Source organism: Nylanderia fulva, unplaced genomic scaffold, assembly GCF_048542155.1.
Source record: "Nylanderia fulva isolate GAGA-0341 unplaced genomic scaffold, ASM4854215v1 Scaffold5, whole genome shotgun sequence".
Lineage (NCBI taxonomy): Eukaryota > Metazoa > Arthropoda > Insecta > Hymenoptera > Formicidae > Nylanderia > Nylanderia fulva.
Window position 1 is genome coordinate 3770557 of NW_028190587.1, and position 24811 is coordinate 3795367.

At 27.1% G+C, this 24811-nt stretch overlaps 3 protein-coding genes across 8 annotated transcripts; 2 read left to right on the forward strand and 1 right to left on the reverse strand.

Annotated features, from left to right (window-relative positions):
• Window positions 1-65: 65 nt before the first annotated feature.
• Window positions 66-18414, forward strand: whd (carnitine O-palmitoyltransferase whd). Of its 3 annotated transcripts, XM_029316797.2 has the most exons (16): window positions 66-321; window positions 11510-11665; window positions 11766-11902; window positions 12009-12285; window positions 12792-13115; window positions 13438-13637; window positions 13715-13919; window positions 14015-14122; window positions 14200-14225; window positions 14524-14589; window positions 14973-15035; window positions 15370-15481; window positions 15569-15838; window positions 15920-16069; window positions 16162-16371; window positions 16560-18414. In XM_029316797.2, the coding sequence occupies exons 2-16, from the start codon at window positions 11525-11527 to the stop codon at window positions 16656-16658; spliced, it is 2388 nt and encodes a 795-aa protein (XP_029172630.1). In that variant the 5' UTR covers window positions 66-321; window positions 11510-11524; the 3' UTR covers window positions 16659-18414. The 3 variants fall into 3 exon arrangements, with proteins under 3 accessions (XP_029172630.1, XP_029172631.1, XP_029172632.1); XM_029316798.2 differs by lacking the exon at window positions 14973-15035; XM_029316799.2 differs by lacking the exon at window positions 14524-14589 and having other exon boundaries at window positions 67-321.
• On the reverse strand, window positions 16795-20392 carry LOC114941709 (protein POLR1D). Of its 3 annotated transcripts, none has more exons than XM_085487078.1 (3): window positions 20080-20392; window positions 19419-19476; window positions 16795-19077 (listed from the first exon to the last, which is right to left on the reverse strand). In XM_085487078.1, the coding sequence occupies exons 2-3, from the start codon at window positions 19445-19447 to the stop codon at window positions 18867-18869; spliced, it is 240 nt and encodes a 79-aa protein (XP_085343204.1). In that variant the 5' UTR covers window positions 19448-19476; window positions 20080-20392; the 3' UTR covers window positions 16795-18866. The 3 variants fall into 3 exon arrangements, with proteins under 3 accessions (XP_085343204.1, XP_085343203.1, XP_085343205.1); XM_085487077.1 differs by having other exon boundaries at window positions 20054-20389; XM_085487079.1 differs by lacking the exon at window positions 20080-20392 and adding an exon at window positions 19712-19795.
• On the forward strand, window positions 20088-24182 carry LOC114941707 (motile sperm domain-containing protein 2). 2 transcript variants are annotated; one of them, XM_085487076.1, is made up of 9 exons: window positions 20088-20385; window positions 20726-20869; window positions 21044-21221; window positions 21458-21821; window positions 22347-22422; window positions 22522-22631; window positions 22778-22978; window positions 23118-23252; window positions 23410-24182. In XM_085487076.1, the coding sequence occupies exons 1-9, from the start codon at window positions 20304-20306 to the stop codon at window positions 23584-23586; spliced, it is 1467 nt and encodes a 488-aa protein (XP_085343202.1). In that variant the 5' UTR covers window positions 20088-20303; the 3' UTR covers window positions 23587-24182. The 2 variants fall into 2 exon arrangements, with proteins under 2 accessions (XP_085343202.1, XP_029172633.2); XM_029316800.2 differs by having other exon boundaries at window positions 20090-20385; window positions 20723-20869.
• The last annotated feature ends 629 nt before the right edge of the window (window positions 24183-24811 follow it).

Here is a 24811-nt window from a genome sequence, read left to right on the forward strand (position 1 = left end):
GCGAGTCTGTCCAGACTAGTGGATGCGCATGCGCGACACGAGACACGAGACTACGGCGCCATCGTCTTATTCTCGTGCACTTCGTGACTTTAGTCTGTAGCGGTGCTTCGGTTTGTATGGTAGGTGTTTTTCTTGCGTAATCCGTACACGATATACCGCGTAACAGGAAGTGCGTTTGTTGATTCGATCCGACGTGACGGTGCTACGTCGTCGAAGCATACGCCGTGTTGTACTGCCGCAGCGAGGACGTTTCATATTTCATCTGGAACGACGACTCGTCCTACATTAATATCGTCCACTTTGCATACGTATACATCGCCGGTAAGTAACAGCCAGCTCTATTGTCAACGGCCGCGTAATAAGATCGCATTCTATTATTAGAGACTAGAGAGAAAGCGTGGTTTACTTTTTGGCCCGGAGGCGCGGTCGCACACCTTCACGTCCCGACCAATCGCTCACGAGCTTTAGCCTCTCCTCCTACAGATGTTTGTCCTTTGGAGGACACAATAGCTCTCTTTCTCTCTCTCACACACACTTTCTCTCTCTCTCTCTCTCATTTCTTTAGTTTTCCATTTAAGACAAATTGAATATTTGCGAGGGGAATCGATCTTGCGAATGTTAATAATCCATCTCTATTGGAAGAAAAGAGAGTCAAGGAGAAGTATGCGCTTTCTCATTTGATACTGACAATTAGATACCTATGCATCTATATTTTTTCGTGATTTGAATTGCGTCGTAGTTTACATTATTCATGATAATTAATATAACCAACATTCGCGTGTTATTAATTACGCACATTACATCAACAAAATTATCAGAGTCATCGCAAAAAAATAATCACTTGCAAAAACTTTAGAGCTCGGAGATGAAATCTGCAGGTACATTATATCAATCATATATTAATGGCTCATGGCTTATAACTATGATTTACATATATATATATATATGATATACCATATTGACGAATATATTTACATACGTATATTTTTTTATACAGTATATATTTTGGTGTATATTATTATACTTTATATATTTTTTAAATCTAAATCTTATCATATCTTTTTTATATTATATTATTTTGTTTTAACATTTGTTTTGTTTTAATATTTTATTTTTTTCTAATTTTTCTATATTTATAAATCTATTTATCTTAGTATTATAAAAAGTAATATAAAATTAGTACTAGTAATATAACATTTATATTAGTATTATTATTCTTATATGACTAATCAGTATTTGTTGAAGTTAAAGATTGTATTTATTATATTCTAATATACCACTTTATTCATGCATTAAAATGAATATGAATTAGTGATGACAATCACAAGCTGATCGAAATTATGAATTCAAAATATAAAATAAGATAAGAAATATAAAATAGCAGACAAATTTGACTTTTATTTATGAATACTCAGTTCACGAGTTTATAAAAATTCATTAACTAGATTGGTATAACGAAACGGGAAAAAATTGTCTAATTTATATAAACATTCTTATAAATTACCTAAAATAAAATATAAAATTTATATAAACAATTTTAATCTGTTTACGCCATGTGAAAACCAACAATAATGTGTTGTAAATAATTCATAAAAATGCATGACAAAATGTTCGTCAATAAAAGCATTTATTCCTTGTTCAAAGTCTTGTTTATCCTATTTCAACTCGATAATTGACTATTTTCTACGATATGCCGAGTATTATTAGTTGCTATCGCGCAAAATAACTGCGTACACAAATAAAAAAGCGTATTATGGCCTTTTTACTTTCAAGATAAAATATTAAAATATTAAATATTATACTAAAATATTAAATATTTTCGGTCGAATGTATTTTAATATTCGTATAGCAGAATTCAGAACTCTATAATAATTTAGCATCTGCCTACACATATGTATGTTTAAATTATTAAACTATAAGAGTAACAGATAAAATAATTCAAGCAAAATTAAATTAATCAATAAAATTTTTATCTATTTAATCAATAGATATAACGCAAAAATCTTTAAAATTTGAATAAAAATTTTTAATAAAATAATTCAGAAGTGTATAAAGAATTGTATAAAGAATGAAGAGTTTTTCAATACGTATCAAGAAATAAATTATTTGTTTAGCTAAGTTTATTTTCATTTCAATTTTTCTTTTTTTAAATAATCAATTTGCGTTTTGTGCTTCTTATTTATATTGCTAAGAAATTATGACTGATAAGAATAAGTCTAACAATGTTATAATATGTGCGACATTCAGAAGCATTTGTTGTCTTGCTATTAAAATATTTTATTAAACTGAATAGACGAATTCTGTTATATCAACAAATCTTAAATGCATGAAATGTTGCGTACTTTTAACCACAAAATATGGAGAAATTCACGTTTTAAATCGCTTAAATGTTTTCATATAATTGGTTTTATAATTATATAATAAAAACAGTGATAAATCAGTGACGAATCTACATTTGAAATTAATATTCTTTCAAAATTGTTTTCAGAAAAATTTTGTTTATGAATATACATGTAATATATAATATGAGAAAAAAAAATAAACCACACACACACACATACATGAAATAAGATAACTAATATTAATTTTATCTTAATCAACATATTAACTAATACAAAATCAAAAGGAAAAGGCTAGACATATCAATTAGAGAGGAAAAATGTGTGATGTGATGTGTAATATGATATGTATATATATATATGTATGTATGTGTGTATACATATAATGTGCATGTTTGGCTTGCCGCCCACGAGGTCTCTGGCTTAAAATATCTGACGTTGTACGTGTTGCTTTTTCCGGGTTAAAGTCCACTTCTTGAAACAAGATTTTCTTTTCTCTAAAATCGTGCATTAAAATTCGCGATCAACGACTTATGTGCATACACATATGTTGAATGTTGACACACGCGTAATAGTCGATTGCACTTTTGCAGCTATTATGCAATTAAAATAATCACTTAGTAAAGAAAAAGAAGAAAAATGTAATATAATGCTTATTATCTTAAAAAATTATAATAAAAACCAATCGTTTAATGAATGGAAAAAAACAAGAAATAAATTTAACTTAAAATGTATTGCAGTTCATATATTTCCACTGAAGCCACAACTTTCCGAATGACGTATTACAGAGTCCGGTTCTTTATACATGATTAACACACACGTTGATCATATCCATGTGACGGTCAAAGTCCAACATAGCAGCAAAAGTGCTGAGATACTAGTTATAAAATGGTATTCGACCTTGGTCAGATTAAAAGGCCTTAAAACATTAAATTTTATTTACAAAATTACACATTTTTTATATTGATGCCTCAATAATTTTTAAACTTGATAAATAATTATTCTGTTTATTATCATTTTGCACACGTAGACAATTTAATTTGATAATATTTACATTTAACACTTTATTGTTTGTATTTTGATTGAAATATTGTCAGACAAACTTTGTTTCGTATATAATTTCTTCATAGGTCATTATTTTACGTAATATTAAAAATTTTTAATTCTTAAACTTGTTTTTTAATTCTCTATTTTAAAATTGTCTTTAAAAAAATCTTTAATTTTTTAAATTTAATTGTACTTATAATACAATAATTTTTTTAGCAGCTCATTTATAATTGATTTATATCTTTGCGGTTAAATATAGCACATCTCTAATATTTTTATCTAAAATATGATATTTTTAATTATGATTAGACGGCACATATTGCGATTGCATTATGTGCAATTATGTCTAGCGAGTTTTTTGATTGCGAAAAACATTATGTCTTGGTGCAAAGAGTCTTGCAATATCATGTAGAAAGTAGCTCTGTCATACTTCTCTCTCCATCATCTTCATAATAAACTTGAAGGCTGTATTATGCTACGTATTTTAAATTTATCATCAAATAAATCATTACCCAAAATTGTAATATTATAAATAAATTTTATGATATTGGTTTTTGGAAATAATAATTTAATTAATAACAAAATACAATACATTGAATTGATAATATATTGTACAAAGATAAATTCAAATAATAATATATTTGTACTATAAGTTATTTTAAATTTTTTAAAATCTTATTTTGGAATAAAAATTTTAACTCAATAATTAACTGAAAGAATCGATTTATAAATAAAATTTTATTTATTTTAAATTTTATAATTTTTAAGTAATATAAATAAATTATGCAATGTAAAATATTACATTTATATAATAAAGTTTACAAAAATAAGTAGATAAAATAAATAGTATTAAAAATTATAAAAAACAAAAGTAATTACATTTTTATTGAAAATGTAATAATATACTATATAATAATACACGACATATATACATATACATACACACATATACATATTTATAATCCGATATATAATTTACAATTGAATTTTACTTTGTCAGTTCTCTCTCACACAAAAATGCTAAAATTAATATATCAACGATATAACATTTAAGGATCAAGTTAAGATTGAATTACATTAGAAAAAAATAGATTTGTTCTTGATTTCTATTCTTGCTAGCTCCGTTTCATTGGTGAAATGTTAAATTCCAATTCCAACATTCAATGTGCAATTATGATTTTAATCGCCATTTAGTGTGAGACAGACTGTAAAACCAATGAAGTAATCTTACTGCAGATAATTGTGAAGTCTAATTATTTCTTAGTGATGAGCACAAATTTGTTTATATAGACAAGTGACGTCGGGTGCGCGATATTATGTTGATTATATAGTAAACGCGATAAACTACGTCTCTTCATGCTGTGTAATCAGACAGAGAAATAAGAAGAAATGCCTTATCGCGACGACGTCAATAAGATTTTTTATTTCATTTTATCACACATGCAAATATTTTTTATATAATATTTTCTGTATCGATAATATTTTTGTATTAATTGCATAAAATAATAATGTACTGTTGTGTTTCTTATTAGTGGAATATCACAATTATTTTTGACGTAGATGTTTAAATTTCTGTATCCTGAAAGCAATTATTCGAGAATGATTTTTAAAATGCAGGTTGACTTAACAGTTTTATTATGTGAAACTTTTGAGCAATGTTATAAATCGCGTAATACTAAACAATAAAATTATGTAATTACATAATTAACAAACGTAAATAACAAAATATTTAAGGGAAAAATTTTAACAGTTTAAAAGTGTGCCAAGAACAATTTAAAAGAAAACATTTACAAAGAGGAAGAATCAATAATTTTTATTTGTTTTTTACTTTCTCTCGCATGACTTAACTGACTTTGATATTTTATCTATGAATAATAGAAATTGATATTAAATATACATATTAGATTCTAAAATTGTCTGTTACGACTAACTTACTTAAATACTAAGTAGGTTATAAATCAATTAGTCATATTTAATGTTATATTCATGCTCTATATTAATAGTTAATTTACTTCAGAACTGTTTACTAATGCGACACATGGTTTTACGCAAAAATTTTTTGCTATTTATTTTGCTCTTTAATAATCTTATAGTTCACTACAGATGGAATTTCCGGTTAACTATAATATAGTTGTCCGGTGGAACTTACATCATGTTCTTTAAAGTGATATATATATATATATATATATATGTGTGTGTGTGTGTGTGTGTGTGTATAGATAACTTTGCAATCAACCAACAATCATATAATCATGCACTATTTGTGTATCGCGTTTCTGCGCAAAAAATAAAAATTTTGCCTTACGAAAAGAAATCGTCTTTTTTCATATCATGTTCAGAAATTAATAGCATATGTATGTTTGTATTTTTTTTTTTTGCATTTTGTTAAATGTTAGAAAATGATTGATTAATTATCATTAATCATGAATAATAATTACATTGATAAATTAGATACATGTAGTATATAAGTATATTAAGCTATTTAAGCCAAATTATGAGAACATAATAAAATATATGGAATTAGTTTGCTAATTTTTTGCTTTTTTTGCCGTAAAAAATTGTTTGGTCTAAACAGCTTAATATACCTTAGAGTTTGTTTGATTTGTACAATCTCTTACATTGTTGAAAAAACGATTATCAAATTCAGAGTAAATAGATGTAATCGCGTATTGTCTGATAAAAAGGACATTTTATGAACGAGACGATTTATTATTTATTGCAAGTATTTTAACACACATCTTAGGTCCATATCAGATTAGAATTTGTAACTAATCTGAACACAAGAAATATTTTTGTTCTGTTTGATCAAAATTTATATATATATATATATATATATATATATATATATATATATATATATACTTACTATGCAATGTTGTAATAGATTAATTATTTATTTTAAATATAATATGTATATAATTAAAAAAGCAATTATCCTTGAATAATATTCCATTATATACATAAGTATCGATATTTATATCAACACGTATTTCATGTAAAATTCAATTGTTTGATTCTCAATTTAGATAATGTTATATATAGTATACAAGTTTTATAAAATAAATATTAGAATTATTTAATCTAAAAATTTTGCTTTAAATATAAAATACTTTACTATAGTTTTAATACAGAATTACGAAATATTTTAATATTGTGACAAGAATTTTTAAGTTCCAATAACAGGACGTTAAATAAATAAACATGAGCATTTTTATGCTGCAAATAATAAATTATGTATACCACGATGATTAAAAGTCCAAGAAATATTTATAATATATGTACATTATTGATTTGTTCTTTTTTTCTATATATATATATATTGTTTTATTAAAGTCATTGTTCTTATATAATGCAATAAAGGAGGAGAGAGAAAGAATGTAAATATATTTAACCTTTGCAATCTTTAATGAATCCAAATTTAAATGTATGTAAATTGAAGTTTGTTCTCAAGTATCAAGAAGTTCAATCAACTTTAATAACTGCTACGTGATCAATAATTTCATTTACGTCGCGAGTGATGTAGTTAAATTGCCATGAGTTTCAAACTTTGATATAGATTTTTTCTAATTAAAAAAATTACAAAATTTTTAATATTTCTTTTAAACATTTGCAAAATGAGAAATAATATTTATAAAAATTGTAAATAATATTGAGTGTTCTATTTTGTTATTTTATATTATATTCAAAGAATACATGACGTACATTTTGATATCATGTATCATATTACTATTGTTTAATTTTAATCCAAGAAGCTATACCTACATATGCATTAGCCGAAAAGTAAATATTAAAATTGGGACTTGTTGCTGTACACTCAATTTTTTAGCGATATTTCAATCCGAATCTTATCAACTCATTTTTGCGATTGAATAGATAACAGAACAGAATGTTTATTCTGGAATCAAAAGTAGAGGCACGTCTCCGTATCTCATTGAAATGATAAAACCTTTATGTATAATATTATGTGTTATCATTTCCAGACTAAAAAGTTACATTGAGACAGAAGCTACCTTTTGATATGATATCACTGGTAAATAATGTAATCTTTTATTTTACAATTTATATCCGGGTTAAGAAGAAACTTATTAAAAGATATATGATGCATATATCATAATTACCATGACAAATCATCGATAATAATATATTTATGAAATACTAAATATCTATATATTAATCGCAAATAAAAAATATATATATATATTTAAATTATAAATTAAATGTGATATTTTGAGCTTCACTTGAATTCATTTTTTAATAAATAAGTAATTTTTAAAGATTTTTTAAATTTACAAAAAAATGATTTATACGGATAGGAATATATCACATTTATTTTTTTATTTAATATATTATATCGAACGATCACATTTTTATGGCTTAATTATTCAGTTTTTCTCTTGTCTAATTATAAGCCTTTTCAAGAAGAAATGAAAAAAATCGAAAAATTAAAATTATAATTTCAAAAAATCTAAAATTTTGAATAAATTAGAAAAAAAGCGAGATACTATTAATTTACAAAATGTTTTATCTTGTTTGATAAAAAAAGAATTTTATCACATTTTGAAGCAAATTCCTTTGATCGTGAATAAAAATAACAAATAAAAATAATCAAATAAATTTACAAATTATCTGGATATAAAATCGATTTCTTTCGATCACAGTAATTTATTTTATTTACTGGAATTATGCATTGTAGATAATTATTTACAAATTAATCTAAATTTTTAATAAACTAATCGATTAATGGTAATTTTATATACATATATACATATACACATCCACACACGATTCCATAATAATCTTTGACGTATAACGTATAATGATGAACTCTAACTTTTATCTACATATATGAGTATGTTTTTGTAAATGCGGATGTCTCACGTCTATCGTTACGCTAAAAATGTTTTTTTTTTGTAACAAGAGATATGCAATCATATCATTATAAATTCTAATAGTCACAATACACAATATTGCACAATGAATACATTATGAATTTTGAACAAATATTGAAGTTGTGAACAATTTAAATTTTATTTATATTTTATTTTATTTTTTATTTTATTTATAATTCAAATTTGGACAGCTTTTATCAAGAAATACTGTGCATAATTACTCTCGTATAATATGTTTGTAATTAATCTTGCGAGATTATTATTGACACTATCAGCTTTTCCAGAATACATACTTTTTTTCTTTCACACATTGATCAACAAAATATATGTATACTTGATAAATGAAAGGCACAATACGACCTATTTATGGAAGCAGTTTAATGTAATTTATTTGCAATGACATCGATATGATGTTCCATCGCAGTACGTAAAGCATATGAATTTTTACTCACTTCGATCGATTAATATATTGTAAAATAATGATAAAGAAATAAACAAATCAGTATTGTGTTCTGGTTTGCGCTAAAAATATAGAAAATTTATCAGACATGACAAATATTTTACATCGTTCTCTGATAAGAGAACGTTGATATTATTTAATCGGAGACGATCAAAGAATGACTAATATATGCATATTGAAATAAGATTATAACAGGCGACCAATAAAATTGTTGAACTGATACACGCCTACCAAAGACGACACACAAATAAATTATCATGCTTTCGTAAAATCATTGACTATAAGTTGTTGACACATATACTTGATTATCATCGAAAAATTTAATGCTTTAAAGGATATATTTTTGATGTTACAACATAGATGCAACGTGATAGATCTAAATGCGTAAATACATCGTGTTCTATTATTATAGCTCTAATTTTATAATAGTTCCGGACGAGTCGTTCGAAGTCCAAGGTTATTATATTACATATTTAATGATAAATTTCAATGGTTTAATATTGAAAAGAAAAGAGTTAGCGAATGTATGATAATATTACATACAAATTTCATAACAGTGATAAATGGCCAGATTTTCTTCTAAACTAAGAGTTGTACACACAAAGATTGATTTTTCTCTGGATTTTCATATGAAAAAAATTAGACACTTATATGTATAAAATCAAACACTAATATTATTTATAGAAGTATAGTTATGTAAGATTATACAAATGTACATTGCCTATAAAACACAGAATTTATGATGGCATCCTGCTTTGCATGCCGAGAGGATTATTTTTTTAAGAAATGTATACATTTCTAAGTTTATTTCAAATATTTCTTCATAATTATATGCAATGTTTGAAAGGACAGTACTGTAAAACTTTTACTAATCGCCGTACACTGTTCGACACTTACTACATTATTAGCAAACCAACTTTCCTGGTGAAATCAGTTGGAGAGAGATCCTTAAATGACGTATCAAGTAACATCTCACACACTCGTATTGAAAAGGCTCTAATCTGAAAGCGTGACGGTCTGTGTATATTATATTCGTTCGCACATCTGCAAATTATTATCGATTATTTTTTTTTAACAGAGTAATATATTTGTCAATATTTTTATAGTTTACGTGTGCAACTCGTTGAATTAATTACCATATTGATTGGACTTATCATCTTTCTTTCTCATTGTTGCGATACTCCTTCTCGATTGTAACTTAAATGGAAATCGAGTGAAATGCAGAAACACTTTCTATCTCACACGCTCATGCAGCACATACAAACGTGCACTCTAATCAAATAAAATGCGTAAAATTAACGAGAACCTAACGCGAAAGAGGGCTTCATTTTCAACACCATCGCGGTGGTTCACATAATATTAATCTTACTACAACACTAATTTGTTTTGTATTGTACTTTGTTCTGGCATACTTTTTTTAATTATTATATTATATACATTACACTTTTATTACGACGACCTCCAATTCATATAATGTTCTTTTATTGTTCAATATAAGTGATCTTAAGAAAGTAATATCAACTTGTGGAAAGATTTTTTATGTATCTTGTATAAAGAAATATCCTTGTTAAACTAGTCATTATAATACATTATTATAATACACATTATAATACATGTTTTTAATATTATACATATATACATGTATTATAATACACGTTTTTAATATTAATAGTATTAATTTCTTAGAAATTTTAATCATTGTTCCCATACATATATTCATATAATAATAGATATTGATAATTAAGTAAAAAATAAAAGTAATTTAAAAAGAATCTTTTTAAATGTCAAAATAAGTTTTAAATTAAGAATTTGATACCGGGAGTTGGAGAATTTAATTTTAGAATTTAAGAAATAAGAAAAGGAGGAGAGAGTAATAAAAGAGTTACGTAACAACTGATATTAACCAAGAACGCAATCTTTGATGAGCATCTTTTGAAAGTCGAATATGTTTGACCTCGTCGTAAAGTAAGTGGCAGGTACACCGAACTCGCTGTTTTTTGATACTCATATTTATCAGAGTTTGGCACGATCCATAATACACAATGCGTTTACGCATACACGCGTGCGCACCGCAATTGAAACCATAAGTAAGGTCAACTGGTATATCTGTGTTCACTTTGCATTATTATCATCGTCACGATCATGCAGCTCATCTTCACGATTATCTTTGCGACGAAATTGCTTTTTTTCTCATCGATTAACTGTTTCTAAACGGGTCTTTTTTTTAGAATATGTCAGATAGCTTTAAGAAATTTATTTATACACATTATAAAAATATATACAATTAAAAAAGTATATATGATCAATCTTAATTCTATAAAAATTAGTTTTAATTATATATACAAATTTTTTTTATTTTATACATGGAGAAAATTTTCTCTTAGAATTTACCTTGAAAATCGTAGTAATTATGGGACAATATGATATTGGAAAAATTTTATAAGAATATCTCTGATTAATATTTACCACAATAAAAAATATTAATATGTACATAGTAAAATTAATCGAATATATTTTACATCTTATTGTGATGGACATTAATATTTTTCATTGTAATAAATATTAACTAGAAAAACTTATCAAATTCTTTCCATACCTGAATTTTAATTTTAGACCTTTAGATTTCTAGACGCATGTCTTTTGACATGCTTGTATTTTAAATTACTATTTTAATGATTTCTTTCTTTTTTTTAAGATTAATTAATTACAGTGTAATTAAGCCGCAATACATATTTATTCTTAAATCAAATTTTTAATTTCAATACATTTTATAGGAAGGCTAACGCAGGATGGCGGAAGCCCATTCAGCCGTAGCATTCAGCTTCTCGATAACCCACGAAGGATGGGATGTAAATTTCGATCGGGAGGTCCTCCACTTGGTGTGGCTTTCTGGTGTGCGATCATGGAAGAAGAGATTTTTCCGATTCCAGGTAAGCGCCGCGATCACAACGTTCTTAATTTCTGGATATTAACAAAAAATCTATAATATTAAAACATGTTTTTATATACGTATGTACATTTTATTTCCAGAATAATCTGAAAAGCGGCGTTTATCCGGCTTCTTTGGAAAGCTTGTGGATTACTGTGATGTTAGTAACAGTGATACACTTTGCCGGTTATAAGGTTCCGTATGACCTCGTTGGAAAAGTTTCACCGTATCTTTCCGGGTAAGTCGATATAATTTCGCTCGATCGCAAGATATTTATGATTCATTGCATTCGCTGATTGACAATAATGTTTCTGGAATTAATCACCGCTTTTTTGTATGAACAGATCTTCTATACTTGCGCACCTGGCAGGCTCTTTCGTAGTCGGACTGTTCTTATGGCTGGCGGTCATATATGTGATTCGATACACATTAAAAGTATTACTTATTTACAAAGGATGGATGTACGAATCAAGGGGCAAGGTTCATAAGCCCTCAAAATTGACGAGAATTTGGCTCTTATTGGTCAAGTTGTTCTCCGGTTGGCATAAACCTATGCTGTACAGCTTCCAAGGATCACTGCCACGATTACCACTGCCAACAGTACCCGACACTATGCAGCGGGTTAGATCAATAATAAATTTTATGATCTTATGTTATCTTACGATATACGTTAACTTATTGCGTTTGCATACGTAAATTGAATTTCGATATTCGCTATTGATGATTGTATCCATTTTGCTTTATTTCATGAAATACTTTATTTTTGTTTTAATTTTATTTACAAAGCTTATTTTAATGACGTGATTAGACTTATGCAATAAAATTTTTAATTGCTTAGATTGTAAAGTATGAATAACGATTTTTTTTGCTTTTTATTTCTGAGATTGAACTTATTGATGAATCTTACTACATCGAGCATTGTTTCTCAGCATATTTCCCAAAATGTATGTTTTATTTAATTTTGTCAAATGTCAGGACATTGCAACAAAATGTTAAAATTATCATTAAATATATTGGAATACTTGATAGTTATTGGTAGTGTAAAAATTTTATTGAATAAGTGTAGAATGTTTATGTTTGTTTGAATATTGTAAACGAAAATTTAAAACATTGTTTATATGAAATAGTATTTGAGAAGCGTGCGACCACTGTTGGATGATGAAAATTACACTCGCATGGAAAGATTGGCTAACGAGTTCCAAAATGGCATCGGCGTCAAGTTGCAGCGTTACTTAGTTCTCAAGTCTTGGTGGTCCACTAACTATGTGTCCGATTGGTGGGAAGAATACGTTTATCTACGTGGAAGATCACCTCTGATGGTGAACTCGAACTTTTATGGAATCGATGCCATTCTCTCGCATCCTACGAATCTGCAAGCTGCACGAGCCGCAGCAGTTGTATATTCCTGTTTACAATATAGACGTCTTATTGAACGTCAAGAATTAGAACCGGTTAGTAGTCTTTTCGTTATTTTTTTTTATTTTACTAAGAATGGAGAAATTTTCATTTAAATGCGAACTTGCATGCTAAACAAAGCTATTATCATCAATCAGTATTAAATATAGTTAGAAAATTTACTTTTCTATTTCACAAAATAATATAATTAAAATAAAAATTTTTTTAAATTGTTTTATATCTCTGCTTTTACTATTTTTTTATTGAAAAAGAAAACTGAGTAAAACACATGAATAAAAAACTGCGAATTTTTACATTTTATTTAACATAAGTATAAATATTATTATACATATATCAAAAAACCATGTTTATTTTTAGATTCTGGTGCAAGGATTAGTACCATTATGTTCTTGGCAATATGAAAGAGTGTTCAACACCACACGAATTCCAGGAATAGAAGTAGACAAGATTGTGCATTATCAAGATGCTAAACATATTGTAGTTTATCATAAGGGTAGATATTTTAAGGTGTTAATTTATTATCGAAATAGGATTCTTCAAGCCTGTGAAATAGAACTGTAAGTTATTTAATTTTTTTATTGACATATTCTTATCTCTGTTATGTGTCTATTATGGTGAAAATATCATCTTACAGTCAGATTCAACAAATTTTAAACGATGATTCAACACCATCGGAGGGAGAGGAGAAACTAGCTGCGTTAACGGCTGGTGAAAGAACTGCCTGGGCACAGGCTAGAGAAAATTTCTTTGCAAAAGGTGTAAATAAAGCTTCTTTGGATATTATTGAGAAGGCTGCATTCGTGGTCGCATTAGACGATGTACCTTACGAATATGATCCAGTATGTTATCCAATAAAGTCAAGACATTTTAAATAGAAAAAAATATTGGTTAGATTAACAAACTAATATATTTGTATAAACGTTTCATGTTTTAGAGTCATCCAGAGAAATTGGATCATTATGGTAGAATTTTATTACATGGAAAAGGATATGATCGATGGTTTGATAAATCTTTTACACTGTGCATTGGATCCAATGGTAGAGTGAGTAATATTTATGTATTTTTTTACAATTATAATTCAAATTAATTGTATTCTACAAAAATGATTCCTGTTTACAGATTGGCTTTAACGCGGAACATTCATGGTGAGTATATTTTAGAGAATTGGATTATATTATAATAATGAAAAATGAAAACTTGATATTTTTTAACAAAATTTTTATCATCTAAAAAAATTATTTCAAAATATTGTACATCCCGTCTATTCTACACAGAGATAAACATAGAGCGCAATCTTATTATATACAATACATTACAAATAATTAGATTTATATTTACAATTATATAAAAAGCTTTTAATTATATAAAAATTATATAATAAGCTCAATTACACACATGAACTTTTATATCGAAACATCACATATAATGACAAGTAATGAGCAGGGCAGATGCTGCAGTCATGTCACACTTATGGGAGTACGTGGTATGTTCGGAGTTCCTGGATAGAGAGTAAGAATTATAATAGAATTATATTATTTTGTATATATATTCTTTCTCATTTGCTTCTGAAAGATAACTGTTGCGTATTGCTCTTTTTTTTCTTGTTATATCAAGGACTTCTATGAAAGAGTCGAGACTGCAACATGTATATGTTTACTTTATTTAAAAGAAACCTCAGCAAATCTATAGTGCTTCCAGTACTCTTTGCGGCAGACATCTTTAAAGGTTTCTTTGGGGTTCTCTTATTATGCCTATATTTCAATTTCTTAAATATTATTTTCTGCAGGTTACTTTTCTCCCCTGGGTACTTTTACTGATGACAAGTGTTCTTCACATTTCTTTTTGCATTATAACTTTATACTTTAAATATTTCGTTCTGATATGCTTATTAGGGCTGATGCACCGGTGATGGGAACTCTATGGGAATTTATTATGGCTGCTGATAATGAAATTGGGTAATTTTATTTATGCATTGTTTTCAAATAGAATACCTGATGGGATATAGGTAGATTACTAACCATTCATACTGCATCATTCCTAACAATCATATAATTAGATAATTCTTCTTTTATATAATCATATAATTTTTATATTGTTGTAATACAATGGATTATTTCAATTTTTATTTGTGCATGAAAATTTGTTAATATTTTTAATATATAATTAAATATAATTGTTAATTGTTTGATCAACTCATAAAACAAAAGATAAAAAATAGTATAGAAGCTTATATCAATTTTCCAGCTGAAATTGTCTAATTCTTATATAATAAATATGTATGACTCTCAGATACAAGGATGGACATAATGTGGGCACTCCAGAGTTTACACCTCCAGCTCCAATTCGATTGCAATGGGATATGAATCCAAAATGTATTGAAGCTATTGAGCAATCCTATCAGGTAATAAAATAATAATATAAAAATATCATTTAAACAATATATCCGATTATTATAACAAATCAATTTTATATTTTATTTAATATATAGGTATCACACAATATATTGAACGATGTTGAATTGCGTATTTATGTGCACGATGCTTATGGTAAAGGCTTGATGAAGGCCAATTCCATATCACCAGATGCCTATATACAAATGGCACTTCAACTGGCATATTATCGCGATGCTGGAAAGTTCAGTTTAACTTATGAAGCTTCCATGACAAGATTATTCCGAGAAGGTAGAACAGAAACTGTTAGACCATGCACTATTGAATCTGCTAAATGGGTGAAAGCAATGGAGAACAAAACAACAACGGTAAAGATTAAATAAACAAAAATATAAATGTTTTTTTCATTATTCATATATTTTTAACATTTGGTTTTTTTGTTATAAAAGGTGGATGAAAAAATTAGATTACTAATGGATGCAGTAACACAGCATCAGAGAGGTTATCAGAATGCAATGTGTGGTAAAGGAATAGATAGACATTTATTCTGTTTGTATGTAGTATCAAAGTACTTAGAAGTAGACTCACCATTTCTGAAGGTAATTGTATTTTATTTTGGACTATTATCATGTGATGATATATAATGTATCTCAATTGAGTTTTACAAAATTTTATTATGTTTCTATTATAGGAAGTTTTAAGCGAACCATGGAGACTATCAACATCACAAACTCCGCATGGCCAAACTTCAAAACTGGATTTGAAAAAATATCCTAATTGCATTTCAGCAGGTGGTGGATTTGGCCCTGTGGCTGATGATGGTTATGGTGTTTCTTACATAATTGCAGGAGAAGATCTTCTATTCTTCCATGTTTCTAGTAAACGATCTTCCTCAAAAACGGTAAAATAATATTTTTAACGTTATTAGTAATTATTTATTAGTAATCACTTATTTCTTGAATTTTTATTATCTGTTCCACATATCTCTTTTTAAAGTACAGTTATACATGTAATATATATCTGTTTTTTCATTAAATAATACGCTTTTGTGATTATAAAGCAATTCTATATATATATAATAAATTATAGGATGCTGCAAGATTTGCACAGCAGATAGAGAAAGCACTTGATGATATGAAAAATTTACTAGATCAGAAAAAGAAAGTACATCAGAACGGGTCCGCATAATTTATTCATAATTTGTAACAGTCTTGCAAAAGTGATCGCAGATGAAAAGGAATCTGTAGCTCAAAAATAATTTTTCTGGCACATGGAAAGATTTAATAATGTTGACATAATTTAATATGATAACCTTTTGAAGGCACTTTTTATAAATAAGCAATTATTTTGGAAAAAAAATGTATAAAAAGAAAATCATGGGCCCAAAATTAAAGATGCAGTATAGACAATTGCACATAGAGATACGTAGAAGAATTTTATAGAATTATTTTTATGTTTGTCACATGTATTAAATAATCATTTATAAATTGACAATTTATTCGCGATTTGTTAATGTTGCATAGCAAAAATGTACAAAAGTACAAGTATAAAATCTTCATTTCTTGCTGTGCAATATTACAAACGTAAGCACTTTCATATTAAATGACTACAGAAATATAAAAATCAATGTTTAAAAATCATATACTTTATATTGAAACTGTTGATAAATTTTCACACTTTCGAAGTAAAAGAGTATGTTATCAAAAATGCGTTTAAAAATAATAATTGAATTTGAAATATTTATATACATCAAATCTACTGTGAGTATAAATGCAATTTATAAACGTGTGTGTGTGCGTGTGCGCGCGTGCGTGTGTCTGTGTGTATGTATGTGTGAGTGTAATATACATACAATAATATCCTATCATAAATTTTCCTATCAATTAAAGACGTCAATGCAATGCAATTTACATATAAGAGAAGGAAAAATTTTATTCCATATATATATATATATAGTAGGAAAGTAGCAAATAGTAGGAAAGTATCAACTGCATCTTAATATGGCAAGGTATTTTGATTTATCAATCTTATCGGACTTCAAAATCTGATATGAGATACAGGTTCAACTATGAATATTATGTAATTTGATTTCTTTTTTTGTAAGCGTTTCAAATGATGCCATATATTGATATGTGCAACTTATCAATGCAAAATGTTTTTACTTGTAAGTAAATACTAATTATAAGTAATTTTATACTTAGAAAAAAGATGTATGATTACATTCTCTACACTATATACCTGTACACTATATACATACTTTATATTTGTTAAAGCTATAAGTTTAAAGATATATTGGTGCTTGTTATTACTTGGTGGTGTTACACAATTAATCTTTATTGACCTTTAAACTAAATATGCAAAGGATGCGTTCGCGGAGTGTACTATTATCCAGCGCAAAAACTATTTGGGATGTCATTATAGTGAAGTGTATTACATCATAATTTAGCGCTGTAAATGCTATTTTATCCTAGATGATAGTGTTGACATTTGTAAATTGTGAATGCTAATTAACACTACTATTGATACTAAGTATCAAGACTTATTAAAATAACAATATTAATATTATTATAATTATTTTAACAAATCTTAAAACTTATAGAAACAGACGGTAGCATCAATTAGTGTTTACAACTTTTCTAATTTAAATAAATATTAATACTATTAATTATACATATATATATATTTTTTTATTTAAATTAGAAGGCTTAATACTGCGCTAATATTTACTGTTTTTGGAACTTCAATCTCCAGCGTTTTATTGACTCTCTGAAACATCTCATTTGCGTCCATAACGTGACAAGCTCCCGAACACATCCAAAAGATAATATGAAATGTGCAACATAATGAAATAGATATACATATCTGTATACTTTATTTCATATTTGTATATTTAATGAAAGTTTTGATAATGACTCTACAGATTAAAGAGACGAATTGTACACAATTTTATGTGTTACATTTATTAGAGCAACTTTAAACTTCAAAGTTTAACATCGTAAATAAGTGATTTCTATAAAAATTAAGAATTTATAAAAATTAATTAAAAATATAAAATATGTTAAATATATTGGTATAAAAAACGAGAAAAGATGTTTGCAAACATCAAAATATTCAAAGTATTTTTCTACAATACTGATAATTGTAATCTGTAATTTTTTTATACCGTTTATTGGTATATTTATGAACAAATTTTTTTGATTTTAGAAAAAGATGTAACATTAATTATGATTGTACTGTAATAGAAGAATAAATACGAAAGTGTAGTTGTTTAGCAACAATACTTAAATATGTTTGTATGTCTAAAAATGATAAATACATATTTTTAAAATTATATATAGAGAATATATATATATATATTAACACAAATATACAAGAATATTATATATACATCGCAACCTATTTTTTAACATCTGCTTTATATGATTGAACTTTTACTTTTTCTTGCTTTAGTGAACGATGTTTGTTTGATATTACTGCATTTCGTAATGTTGAATGGAGAAATCTTTTGTTGATAGTTTCTTTAGGTTTTATCCATCCACTAGGTCCCATTATTTCAGCCCTTTGTGCACCTAATTTAGCTTCTTCTAGTAAAGCTTCAACTGCAAGCCTATAATATATGTATATTTATATTTCATAGTAATAATGTAAATTATATGAAGATAAAATTATAAAATTGTGATAGATTTTTATTTTTACATGTATTAAAATGTATTAATGTATCAACAAATTCAGATGCATGCTGAATTATTCAAATATGTTTTATTTATAATATATTCCAAAATGTAACGTGACATGTGTAATTTTCTCAATGAATTTGAAGCAAAAATAAAAGTCAGGCATGATTAAACTACGTTCCTAAATAGAAGAAAATATACTAATACATTTGAGATACAATTGAGATAAATTATTGTTGTGAACGTAATAACACAGAGTAGAGTCATTAACTACCTGTTTAATGTTTCATCATCCATATTCATTTGTTTCGATTGTTATTATCTTGTAAGTCCTAAAATAAACGAAAATATGATAATAAATTTATGATAAAGTATGAATATTATATGAATATATATATATATTTATATATTATATTTTTATATATTATATTTATATATATATATATCATGTCATATGTAAATTATATTTTAATAAGCATATCACGCATTTAATTTACAGCTTTTTTTACACTCATGTTAAACCAAAGTACTGTCGCAAAAAGTTAAGATTATCATTCATTGCTATACCGATTCGTAATAAATACTTCCGCAATATGATAACTCTTATGACAGCTGATGACTTCAAAATGGCTATTTGCACAGCTGATTCAAGCGTGGAAAATACTCAAGACTATATATATATATATATATATTTACACACACACACACAAGCTACAAAAATAATTAATCATAAACAATCGATTCTTGTAATTATATATCTATTTGCCAAAAAATACAAACAGCATCGCGACGAAGATAAGATAAAGAATCGCATTGAAATACATTGATAATATTTTATAAGAATATATATAGGAATCGCGTATAAATGTGGACAGATGAGCGTTATCTACAAACACAACGAAATATTACCGATTTTTATTAATCGCCTCACTTACGGCGCTTGCTCTTCCTTTTCTCTCCCTTCCGCACCCGAATAAAATTCGATTTCGGTTTCAAAATATAGGAAAAATGCGTCTAATTGACAGGAGCACAAGAGAAGAAGGAAAGGTTCGGATGTCATGCGCGACGTGGCGCGCATAGATGAGGCGTGTGTGAATAAATTGGTGCTCGGTGCCGGTCAAAGTGTCATTCTCCCGGTCACTAGCCTGACGTAAGGAAGATGGAAACGCACACGAAGGCGATCGCAGAACTTCGCGACAAGTTTTTCAAAAAATTAGACGACGAGGGACCACCCGATCCTAGTGTGTACATTCTGCCTCTCCTTTAGCGTCGAAAGCGAATTCCGCTAGTTGTTGTAACGCGAATTAATATCGTTTACTTTGTGTTGTAACGTGTGTGCAAAGGTCGATCGCATATTTCATTGGAATAAATTGTCACTGTAGTCGACGTAGCAATAAAGAACGCTAGAATGTGTATAAATAATTGATGGAATGCTCGCACACATACATCTCATTATTGTTTAGAGACTTGAAAAATAAAAAATAAATAATTAGATTTAGTTTAAGAAAAAAATATGACAGCTATTTGTTTTTGTTAGTTGTATAGACATTTAATTTGATGGACAAATATTATTTGTAGAAGGTTTTCATCCTGCGGATATAGCCAGGATTAAGAATAATGATGACTGGTTGAAACGATTCTTGGAACATAGTGAATTCAACGACCAGGAGGCATTCAATATGCTTTGGGATACTTGTACTTGGAGAAGAAAATTTGGAGCAAATGGTAAAATTTATGTTATTTTACATTTGATACTTGCGCTATCTTTTATAGACACATTTTAATAACAAAAAATGGCGCAGACTTTTCTTTAAAAATCTGTATTAATTAATTTGAATAACATGTATAATTATTTGATGTTAATAGAATAATATAAAATATGATATTATTGAATTATAGATATTACCGAAGATAATGTGAAAAGAGAATATCTAGAAGAAGGATCTTGCTTTGGCTATGGTAAAGATAAAGATGGCAAGAAACTTCTTGTGATTACATTAAAGATGCATGTTAAAGGAACAAAAGACTTTGCAGAGCTTCAGAGATGTATAGTTTATTGGTTTGAAAGATTAGAAAGGTATTGCATATGTATCTTAATTTTATGCAAGAACAGCAAATATTTTGCTTGAAGAAAAGTTCATGAGTAAAGTGTTTTTGAGAATTCCAATATTTTGTTTGACAAAACAAGTTTGACAGAATAAAAGTTTCAAAATATTTAAATCAACTAAAATCTTAAAAAATGCACTATTAATATATCTTATATATCTATTCATACTCTTAAATTAATGGATTTCTGATTTATTGCATTTTCAGAGAAGTAACTCAAGTATCACTTTTCTTTGATATGGCAGAAGCTGGACTTTCCAACATGGATATGGAACTTATTAAATACCTTATTAATTTATTCAAGTCTTATTATCCAAATTTTCTGAATTACATTATAATTTTTGAGATGCCTTGGATATTAAATGCAGCTTTTAAATTAATAAAAACATGGTTACCTGCTAAAGCTATTCCAAAAATCAAACTTGTTAACAAGAAAACATTGAAGGAGTTTGTTGATCCAAATGATGCATTAAAATCTTGGGGAGGAAACAGCGAGTATATATTCAAATTTGTACCAGAGGTACATACAAATGGAGATGGTGTATTGAATGGCAAGCTGGATAATAAAAAGGTATATATATCTTTTTTCTTTTATTAAAAATTTTTTTATGAAACTGCAATTGTAATGATGAAGCAGATAACATCTAAGACATTTCTTCTTTTGCTTTTATATATGATAGATCAATTTCATTATGTTTTTTATTCCTTCTTTTATTTTATGTAAAAAATAAGACAAACATAGATATATATAGGAAGCATTTAAACCACAATATAAGATATATAAGATAAATATATAATCCCTGCAATATAAGATGTATAAGATCAAAAATATTCATCTGATATATGTGAACTTCTTTTGTTGCGTTGCTATGCCTGGCTCGTTTACAAGCTCCTATGCTTCCTATAGGTATCTACAGAAACAAAATAGAAGAAAACTTTTAACCTCACTGATACAGTAATATTCATTTAAAATATAGTATTCATAAGAAAAAATTCAATAATATGGATATGGAATATATACAAGATGTACATTCAGTTATTAATAACTTTTAAAAGTTTTATGCAATTTTTTTTAAGTATACTATGTGTTCTCTAGGTACATTTTGCGGAAAATTCACCAATTACAGAACAAAGCCCATCTCCAATTGGAGACCAGACTAATGAAGAACAATGTATGTATAAAATTTATTGCAATTACAGGAATTTATTTTAAAATCCAACTAATATACAGTATCAGATGTATGTACAACTTTAAATTGTGTTTGTTTCAGTATTATCCATAGAACCTGTAGAAGCAATTACATTTAATAAAGATGGAAATGACATTACAGGAACAATTACTCTTAAAAACATTACACCTGATAAATCTCTGTCTTATAAGGTACATAATATTATATATATATATATATAGAGAGAGAGAAAGAGATTTTATATTTTTTTTATTATTACATAATCACATTAGAATAGATTTATAAAGATATGTTAAAACAAATACATGGCACATAACATAAGTACAATAATTTGTAGATCAAGACAACATCCCCTGAAAAATTTAGAGTAAGACCAAGTTCTGGAATCTTGCAACCATCAGAACAAAGAAGTGTTGTGGTTGTATTACAGCCTGGCTATAATGTACGTGGTTTATTACATAATGATCGATTTTTAGTCATGTGCCTTTCATTAAAAAATGCAAATGCTACACCACAGGAACTAACTGCACTCTGGAAGGTAAATTGTTTTTTTTACATTCTCTAATTCAATATTTATCATTATGTTATTGTGCAAAATATAAATAACTATAAATTTTAATTATATTTATGAATGAGATCATTAAGATGCTAATATGTTGTACGCTTTTTTTTTATAGTCTGAAAAAGCATCAGAAATGCATAGACTACGATGTTGTGATGGTAACAGTGAAAACAACGAGATCCAAAAATCGTCTCATTCTGCATTAACTTCTACAGGGAATGATCGAAATATTGATGCATTTTTATCTAAGGTATATAAGCTAAATTGTACGATGTTTACACACAAACACACACACACACACACACACATATATATATGCATATACATAAAAATTTCATAAAAAAATATATATTAATTAATAATTAATTTATAAGTTTTATATTGATGCATTATGATTAAAATTTCAGATGAATCGTCTAGAAGAAAATTATGGCAAATTACGCGGTGAGATTGTTACTGTAAGATATATGCTTTTAATTTATATGATATTGACAATCGTAATTGCAATATTGTTGGTTTACGTTCTAAAAATGGATATTAAAAATTCGATGGATCAACAAAACTGCCACATTCATGGTAATTAAAGTCTAAAACACATATTTCTAGTAATAACTTTGATATATCAGAACAAATGTTAAACAAATGTTTCTATTCTAATTAAATCTAATATATGAATATATAAAAATCAATCTTTACGCTATACATAGTTAGTATTTTTAAGTTTTTATTTTTCTCTCTTCCATAAAAATTTTGAATATTTAATTGTGTTTCTATAGATACTAATTTTATAATTTCTTGTGTAACATTTGATATATTATGTATGTTATTGTCATTTAATAAGTTATTATTATTGTGGTAATTTGTGGTTTACCATTGTGTTCTGTAACACAATGCATAAAACATAACTAGTATATCTATTAACTCTACAATATTGTAAAACTATTATAAAACTATTATAAAACTACTATTTTTGTAAGCTTTTATACTCTATAAACTATCCTGATAATTAATGTATATTAAATATGCGGGTTAATGTATGTATGTAATTTGTTGTACAAATATCCTTAATGACTTTTGACATTGTTGTATTTAATCATTAGTATGGTTTGTTATACATGGCTCTAATTAATTATTGATAAGAAGTTTAAAAAAATATATATATATGATATAATTTGAAAAAGTGTATTAATCATACTGGTTAAGTCTTTATATTTAATTTTCGTTATTGATTTTCATTGTTATTTCATTACATGAGAACGTAAAAAAATTTGAAATTCGCGGTACAAAAATTGTGGAACGCTCGTGATTGGTTGTTGCTATTGGTTATCCTATTGGTTAACAAAAATTGTAAGACGCTCGTGATTGGTAATATAGATATACATTTGATACAAGGTCTATTTATATGTAATATCTATGGCAGAAACCAATCACTCTTCATAGCGTATTATTTTTTCACAAAGCGAGAAATCAATTGGCTGATGCGTTTTTCGCATAATAATAATAAAATTGTACGATAATTAATCGATAAAGGTTTTAATATTTTTTATTATATATTATTTATATTTTATATTTTTATTTCAAAAGATTAAGCAATCATGCGTTTGACGCAAGATGCGAAATAAGATTTCTTTCGACGAGCTATCGATTAATTTTTTATAGTGTACACATATATATATATATATATATATACATAGATAGATTTCACGCGGTATGTAAATTTAGCCTAGGTTTCGGTTTGCGAAAAATAACGGGGAGTCTGGAACGTGAAATTCAGGGCGCGAGGAAGCCTCGAACGACACGGAGGAAGTA

Excerpts from the sequence above, each read along its gene's own strand:
- whd (XM_029316797.2), top strand. The coding sequence starts at position 11,525 with ATGGCGGAAGCCCATTCAGCCGTAGCATTCAGCTTCTCGATAACCCAC. Across the intron at positions 12,286-12,791 it reads TACCCGACACTATGCAGCGG|TATTTGAGAAGCGTGCGACC; the intron begins GTTAGATCAATA and ends TATATGAAATAG. Across the intron at positions 13,638-13,714 it reads CAAGCCTGTGAAATAGAACT|TCAGATTCAACAAATTTTAA; the intron begins GTAAGTTATTTA and ends ATCATCTTACAG.
- LOC114941707 (XM_029316800.2), top strand. The coding sequence starts at position 20,304 with ATGGAAACGCACACGAAGGCGATCGCAGAACTTCGCGACAAGTTTTTC. Across the intron at positions 21,822-22,346 it reads GCAAGCTGGATAATAAAAAG|GTACATTTTGCGGAAAATTC; the intron begins GTATATATATCT and ends TGTGTTCTCTAG. Across the intron at positions 22,979-23,117 it reads AACTAACTGCACTCTGGAAG|TCTGAAAAAGCATCAGAAAT; the intron begins GTAAATTGTTTT and ends TTTTTTTTATAG.
- LOC114941709 (XM_085487078.1), bottom strand. The coding sequence starts at position 19,447 with ATGAATATGGATGATGAAACATTAAACAG. Across the intron at positions 19,078-19,418 it reads GATGATGAAACATTAAACAG|GCTTGCAGTTGAAGCTTTAC; the intron begins GTAGTTAATGAC and ends CATATATTATAG.